The sequence below is a fragment of the Schistocerca cancellata genome, chromosome 5 (assembly GCF_023864275.1).
Source record: "Schistocerca cancellata isolate TAMUIC-IGC-003103 chromosome 5, iqSchCanc2.1, whole genome shotgun sequence".
Lineage (NCBI taxonomy): Eukaryota > Metazoa > Arthropoda > Insecta > Orthoptera > Acrididae > Schistocerca > Schistocerca cancellata.
Window position 1 is genome coordinate 100,852,120 of NC_064630.1, and position 8,321 is coordinate 100,860,440.

Genomic DNA, 8,321 nt, shown 5'->3' on the forward strand with positions numbered 1-8,321 from the left:
TGCCAAAGCTGCCGTTAGTGAGAATTAAAATTAGAGACAGACCTGCCTTTTGTCGATTTTTCAAGGAACTATCAACTAATATGAGTAAGTAACACACACAATAACATGGCACAGTAATTCTGTTTCTCTTCCACGGTCCTTTATTACTGTTTACAGCTGAGACCTTCATCTTATCTAGTTGGCTATTATAGATCCTTTGGAGAGCCAGTCCTGACAAAACTCTACCATCTGGTGAGCAAGATGTATGAGACAGGCGAAATACCCTCAATTCCAATTCCGTAGAAAGCAGGTGTTGAGACTTCAAGAAGAATATAATAATTACAATCCCAGAGAAAGCAGGTGTTGACAGATGTGAAAATTATCGAACTTTCAGTTTAACAAGTCACAGCTGCAAAATACCAACGCGAATTCTTTACAGACGAATGGAAAAACTGGTAGAAGCCGACCTCGGGGAAGATCAGTTTGGATTCCGTAGAAATGTTGGAACACGTGAGGCAATACTGACCTTACGACTTCTCTTAGAAGAAAGATTAAGGAAAGGCAAACCTACCTTTCCAGCATTTGTAGACTTAGAGAAAGCTTTTGACAATGTTGACTGGAATACTCTATCAAATTCTAAAGGTGGCAGGGGTAAAATACAGGGAGAGAAAGGCTATTTACAATTTGTACAGAAATCAGGTGGCAGTTGTAAGGGTCGAGGGGCATGAAAGGGAACAGTGGTTGGGAAGGGAGTGAGACAGGGTTGTAGCCTCTCCCCGATGTTATTCAATCTGTATATTGAGCAAGCAATAAAGGAAACAAAAGAAAAATTCGGAGTAGGTATTAAAATCCATGGAGAAGAAATAAAAACTTTGAGGTTCGCCGATGACATTCTAATTCTGTCAGAGACAGCAAAGGACTTGGAAGAGCAGTTGAACGGAATGGATTGTATCTTGAAAGGAGGATATAAGATGAACATCAACAAAAGCAAAACGAAGATAATGGAATGTAGTCGAATTAAGTTGGGTGATGCTGAGGGAGTTAGATTAGGAAATGAGACACTTAAAGCAGTAAAGGAGTTTTGCTATTTGGGGAGTAAAATAATTGATGAAGGTCGAAGTAGAGAGGATATAAAATGTAGACTGTCAATGGCAAGGAAAGCGTTTCTGAAGAAGAGAAATTTGTTAACATCGAGTATAGATTTAAGTGTCAGGAAGTCGTTTCTGAAAGTATTTGTATGGAGTGTAGCCATGTATGGAAGTGAAACATGGACGATAAATAGTTTGGACAAGAAGAGAATAGAATCTTTCGAAATGTAGTGCTACAGATTAATGCTGAAGATTAGATGGGTAGATCACATAACTAATGAAGAGGTATTGAATAGAATTGGGGAGAAGAGAAGTTTGTGGCACAACTTGACAAGAAGAAGGGACCGGTTGGTAGGGCATGTTCTGAGGCATCAAGGGATCACCAATTTAGTATTGGAGGGCAACGTGGAGGGTAAAAACCGCAGAGGGATACCAAGAGATGAATAAACTGAGCAGATTCAGATGGATGTATGTTGCAGTAGGTACAGGGAGATGAAGAAGCTTGCACAGGATAGAGTAGCATGGAGAGCTGCATCAAACCAGTCTCTGTACTGAAGACCACAACAACAATAGTGATAAACAGTTCACGTATCTGTGTCTTTCGCACACCGTCCCTAGAAACTTCCTGTTGCTCTTACAATGGCTGCCGGACACTACCTTAGAATATAGCTGTATGTTTACTTGTGTGCCTAGGCAATATTGTCATCATTATTATTAAGGATGACTAACCACTAGTGCTCTTAACGTAATGTGACAACCTTTTGACTCTAACAGGGTGTATGGTGCGATTTGTACAAGTGGTTAGTAGTCTGTCTGTCGTATATGGACCAGCGTTATTATTATAAAATGTAAACAACACAGTTAACTCGATACACTGCGTGTTTTTCAGGCCTCCGCCTCCCCGCCAGCAGAGGGACGTGCCGCCTCCAGGAGGGCGTGAGCCCGCGTCCACCCCTAGGCCCGCCACCATCCGCCCCCGGTAAGATTCCGCAATAGATACATCTTTCCCATGTCGTAACTCCATTGCCTCTAGTTTAAGGCAGCAAGCGAAAAAAAAAGCGCCCAAATACTCGCTTTATGTTTGCTTTATTTATTTTAGTAGTACCGGTTTCGAGCCGTAACACTTTTAGTTATCAATCCTGACATCCTGCCGAGCCAATATCATCACATCCCACCGACCCAACACCAACATTTTCTGTTGCTAGTTATGCACAGTTTTCCTACTCAACGCGCGATTCTGGCCCTAGCGGGCTGAACTTACAAGGGGAGGCCACAACGTTTGGAACGCGGATTTACTTCAAACTTCGTACACTCGTAGTACTCCATGAGCACAACAAAATGTGTAAGCAGTAGCGGGTACTTCGCAAGCTTTATTGAGAAAATCGCAAGATAATTTCGGACGTCAAAGATACATCTGTGCATGGTCATTTTTTCCAATGAAGCGGCGGCAGCCGAGTGGCTGCCAGCACGGTAACTCAGCGTATTTAGTCAGAGGGCTAACTGCCCTCTGTACTAAAAAAATACTGAGTTAATGGATCAACAATGAACTGAAACGTGTGTCTTTCGATGTCCGCCCCGAGCAGTTACAACGAACGTAAACGAACAAAATGGTTTAAAAAAGAAAAAAAAGTGGTTAGCGTTCAAGCCCCGTAATCGTTGGGTCACTTGATCCAGTCCTGTTCGTCAGTTTTTTTTTTTTTTATATTTTCAACACAGTCATTTTCTTTACTATTTATATTAAAATTGATGTGATGGGAAAAATACGTATAATCGGAGGAACTTTTATTAAATTTACAATGTTATTTGACAGTCTACAAATTTTTATTATCACAAATAATATAATTTACTATAGACTAGTAACTGACCAAACGCATAAAGTGATACTTAAAGTATATGCTTGTCCGTGATTCGAGAAATTCCTCATACCTGGAAGGAGCCCGTAGCGACTTGTTACCTCCAAGTTTATGAGCGGCGCAGACGGCTTTCGACATTACGAGTACAAGTTGAGGGTGGCATTTTTCGTAAAAACATGGAAAACATAATGTTAAACGGCACCAGCTGCATTGAATAGATGCTATGTTTCCGCATACGCAAGGTCTTTTGGGGTTTTCCGTGGGGAAACAAACCTCGTTAACATTTTCAAAAACCTCTCTTTCAGACGATAATTTGGAAGCAAACCATGCATAACGCAACATTTCCTTAAATATCGGCGCTACGAATTGGTCATGCAGTATCGACTGTATTTTAATAGCGTCTTCAGGAGAAGCAATTTCTCGTTCTTATTCGATTAAATACGAACAATTTTGAAGACACGGACAAGCATACATTTTCAGTATCACTTTATGCATTTGGTCGTTTACTAGTCGATAGTAAATTATATTATTTGTGATAATAAAAATTTGTAGACTGCCAAATAACATTGTAAATTTAATGAAAGTTCATCTGATTACACGTATTTTTCCCATTACATCAATTGTAGTATAAGTAGTAAAGAAAATGACTGTGTTGAAAATAAAAAACTGACGAACGGGACTCGATCCAGCGACCCAATGGTTACGGGGCTTGAACGTTAACCAGTCGGCTGCCGCCGGTTGATGATATAAATGGCCACGCACAGGTATATATTGGACGACCGAAATTATTTTGCGATTTTCTCAATAATGCTTGAGAAGTACGCGCTACTGCTTACGCATTTTGTTTTCCTAATGGAGTACTACGAGTGTACGAAATTTGCAGTAAATCCGCGTTCCAAACGTCGTGGCCTCCCGTTGTTAGTTGGTATTTTAGGCACCCACTGGGCGGCAGCCACGTAGCGTAGATTGTAGTAGCAGAGTGCTGTTAGCCAATCGGATTGCCCGAGCTGTACAACAGTAGCAACGTAAGTGCGAAAGTGCTTGTCTATCTGCCCATCAGCATTACGATACAAGAAGTTCTCAGATAAAGGAAAAAATATAAATCAGTCAGGCATTTTTATTTCAAGAAGATGATTTAAAAGTCGGTATTACGCAGGTTTATAACAAGGTCGGAGCTCGAGCTTTTTAATGGTTATTTGAAGTCGCCATTCGTCTTCGAAAACATTAAAAAGACACCACACATCAGGTCTTGCCCCACACCCCCCTACAAACTACCGTACAGTCTCTCTTGAAAGGGGACTAGCCATCGCATCATTATCCACTAAGAACAATGTTACTTTTCAATTGTCCATACTGTCTCCATAGTTTCATACTAATATTATAAATGCGAAAGTAACTCTGTCTGTTACGCTTTCACGACTAACTGCTTAATCGATTTTGATAAAATACGGTATGGAGATAGCTTGAATGCTGAGGAAGAGCATAGGCTACTTTAAAGAGTGTTCTGCAAAATATTTATTAATTTGAAGAATATAAAATATTTACTGAATTTGAAGAATGTAACTTGAAATATGGAACAATGATTCAAACGTTTTTTTTTTTAATTCTAGTCTTTGATCACAATATCAATTCTTTAGACGATCACCGGTTTCAGTCGGTAATGGCTATCCTCAGATTTCTTTTACACCATGTCCTACAACGAGGATGGTCATTACGGGCTGAAACCGGTCATCGTGTAAAGAATTGATATTGTGATCAAAGACTGGAATAAAAAACATTTGACAGTATTGGATCACTGTTTGTACACGCGACTATGTCGCAGTTGGTGGAACAATAATTACTTAAATATGGAACCATAATTACTCTTTGAAAAAGGAGTTTGCTCTTTGACTGTTGTGAAAATGTTTTAGTTTGATGTATTCTACATAATATGATTCGACGTAATGAATATGTTTATACAATCCTCTGCGTGTTTAATCTAAACTTCCGTGCTAATATTAGTCAAAAACCCGTCACATTTTAGCCGCTGAGCGTCATGCGTCTCTTATAATTTCTTTGTCGTCGCCAAATTTGCGTGAACAGCTTGCGGTCTAGCACTTAGCGTTGCTATTTCAGATTATACGTTCTCGGGTTGAATTCCCACCCGGGTAGCTTTTTTTTTATCTGCTCACGTCTGGATGTGTGCGTTGTTTTCATCATCGTGCATCGAAGTCAAGTACAGGGTTATTACAAATGATTGAAGCGATTTCACAGCTCTACAATAACTTTATTATTTGAGATATTTTCACAGTGCTTTGCACACACATACAAAAACTCAAAAAGTTTTTTTAGGCATTCACAAATGTTCGATATGTGCCCCTTTAGTGATTCGGCAGACATCAAGCCGATAATCAAGTTCCTCCCACACTCGGCGCAGCATGTCCCCATCAATGAGTTCGAAAGCATCGTTGATGCGAGCTCGCAGTTCTGGCACGTTTCTTGGTAGAGGAGGTTTAAATACTGATCTTTCACATAACCCCACAGAAAGAAATCGCGTGGGGTTAAGTCGGGAGAGTGTGGAGACCATGACATGAATTGCTGATCATGATCTCCACCATGACCGATCCATCGGTTTTCCAATCTCCTGTTGAAGAAATGCCGAACATCATGATGGAAGTGCGGTGGGGCACCATCCTGTTGAAAGATGAAGTCGGCGCTGTCGGTCTCCAGTTGTGGCATGAGCCAATTTTCCGCGGGCTACGCGTGAAACTTGCCCGCACTTGTTCAACCGTTTCTTCGCTCACTGCAGGCCGACCCGTTGATTTCCCCTTACAGAGGCATCCAGAAGCTTTAAACTGCGCATACCATCGCCGAATGGAGTTAGCAGTTGGTGGATCTTTGTTGAACTTCGTCCTGAAGTGTCGTTGCACTGTTATGACTGACTGATGTGAGTGCATTTCAAGCACGACATACGCTTTCTCGGCTCCTGTCGCCATTTTGTCTCACTGCGCTCTCGAGCGCTCTGACGGCAGAAACCTGAAGTGCGGCTTCAGCCGAACAAAACTTTATGAGTTTTTCTACGTATCTGTAGTGTGTCGTGACCATATGTCAATGAATGGAGCTACAGTGAATTTATGAAATCGCTTCAATCATTTTTAATAGCCCTGTAAAAGGACTTGCACCAAGCTCCCGAACTTCCCAGCTGGGATGTCCGGTTCATTCAATGTTCTGGCGGTGACAACGGTTATGAACGTACAAGCATTTCACATTTCCCATAGCATGCCGCGCATTTAGCACTAACCTGCGATCTTTCAGTGTTACTTAATATGTTACCTGGACAAATGTATTCCTAAAATTTCATTACTCTACATAATTTTTATCCAGTTTAACTGAAGACATTGAAATATTTCGAAGTCTACACATCATATCAAAAAAAGCTATAATTCCAAAATTCCAGTTTGTTTGTGGATATCCAATGATACCGCACTCGACCTGCCATCCTGGTAGCGGGGGGGGCAGCTTTGAAATATTAAATGGGAAGCCCCATATTTTATTGCAGATTACGATTTTACGGGTAAAGCTATTTAAAAGATAAGATGTACCAGCAAGTGTCAACACGCCGTGATGACACGGTCTACCGCATCAGAAACGCCTTTGCTAACATTCTCGCAGATATGCTTCTGCCCTGCGTACTGTCATTCGAGGAGCGGATCACTAAATGTACTGAAGTTGGTGGTATTACGTTGGAACACATACTCTAACCGGGAAAGTAGAGTAGCGTCCGCCTTGAGCCTTGGCCACAGTGGCTCATCGAGTAGTCCCCTGTTCGATATTTTGGAGGAATACAACGTTGAAAATGGGGTTTCCAATTAGAAGTTATGAAATATTGGCATGTCCTACCCTCGCAGCATGGAAGTATGGTCCCACGTACCAGTGGATATTCAAGGGCCATTGAGTAGCATGTGGTAAGTTAGCATTGTTTATCCATTAGTATTCCTCCTATTACAGCGCCATCTGTGGCGAAACGAAGAAAATGTTTCAGACAAAATGTATGTAGATTTTGCCGTCAAGCCGTAATCTGCAAAAAAAAAAAAAAAAAAAAAAAAAAAATGATGTTTACATTGAAGATTTCAAAGTTTCCCCTCTACCCCGCTGCCCACGCTCGAGATCGGGTGGCGGGTCGAGTAAAGTATTGTTGGATGTCCTCTTGCGGCACAAACGAATTGGAATTATAACGTTTTTTGATCTGATGTGTAGTTTTCGAGATATTTCAATGTCTTAAGTTAAAATGAACACTCTGTGTTATGTAATTTAACTAATGTACTATGTGTTTGGTGTTGTGGGTTGATGTAATAGCCGAATGACAATGAAATTATTAATGTTATTGTTACGTTTGCAGGCCACCCGTCCAGAGACCTGGGCCATAAGTAGAAACAGCACCAGACCTGGAACGTAACACGTCTTCAAGTACTTATGCTACTATTAGAACAAATCTGTGTAACAGTTCAGCTTGTCAGCGCATAATCTACCAAATGGTAAAATAAAAGCAGTGTGTTGGAAGACGCATTATTTAGTGATATTAATAAAGACCTGCCTGCAATAAAAAATTATCTCCAAAGATTCTTTGTCGTTTCATTTGTCTCATGTTCTACACACTACTCTAAAACGTATTTTCGCTTGCCATTTAAGGCGATTTTAGTGTAGGTTACACGACACTATGAAACATCACTGTAGTTTTTCTGACAATTCCGTGACCTGTCCGCTCATGAGGTTTGTACTGTACTGAGTTGCTTCTGTTCCACTTCCACTAGGTCCCTCCACACTCAAGTTCTCAGGTACAGAGTGAGCAGAGTAAGTGTGGAGCAGGACTAATCGTCTACAGGTCTTGTGCTCTCTCTGGATGGACAGGCCATTGTCCACCCGCAGAGGTATTGGGATCACTTATAACTTTTACTGACTGTTACACTAACCTATCCCTGTCTGATGCAGCACTTCCCTCTCATTGCACGAGTTATATGGTGCAGAAAGTAAATTTTGAAAGAGAGCATTGAAACGCTGTCGAAGAAGTAGCAAGGAGCAAAAAAAGTAATGCCAGTACTCCATATATAAACATGTTATTCTAACCTTGAATCTGGTCTAACCCACTGTCATCCAGTGGGTGGATACCTTCAGGTTAGCATAGTATAGGAGTTCAACCAATATTTACGCAATATTAGTGTCGTAGTTATTAGCAACTTAAATCTGACGGTATTTTCGTACACGATAAAGTTCGACTGGCGAGCTAATAGACATTTTCAAGTCAGAAAGCATCACGAGAACAGCTGCTACGATGGGAAAAAAAATGTGAACAACAAAATACCACTACTTTCCCCAACTTGCTCAGTTAGCAACTTGTTATTGGATTCTTTGTTTCAACGATGTT

General features: G+C 40.9%; 1 protein-coding gene across 2 annotated transcripts in view; it reads left to right on the forward strand.

Annotated features, from left to right (window-relative positions):
- LOC126187370 (proline-rich protein HaeIII subfamily 1-like) overlaps positions 1-7,519 on the forward strand; it is a 61,761-nt gene extending 54,242 nt beyond the window's left edge. For both annotated transcript variants that reach the window (XM_049928414.1, XM_049928415.1), the window contains 2 exons: positions 1,957-2,046; positions 7,299-7,519. In XM_049928414.1, coding sequence (XP_049784371.1) covers positions 1,957-2,007 — 51 coding nt within the window. In that variant the 3' untranslated portion in view covers positions 2,008-2,046; positions 7,299-7,519. The remainder of the gene's footprint in view (positions 1-1,956; positions 2,047-7,298) is intronic.
- Positions 7,520-8,321: the final 802 nt, after the last annotated feature.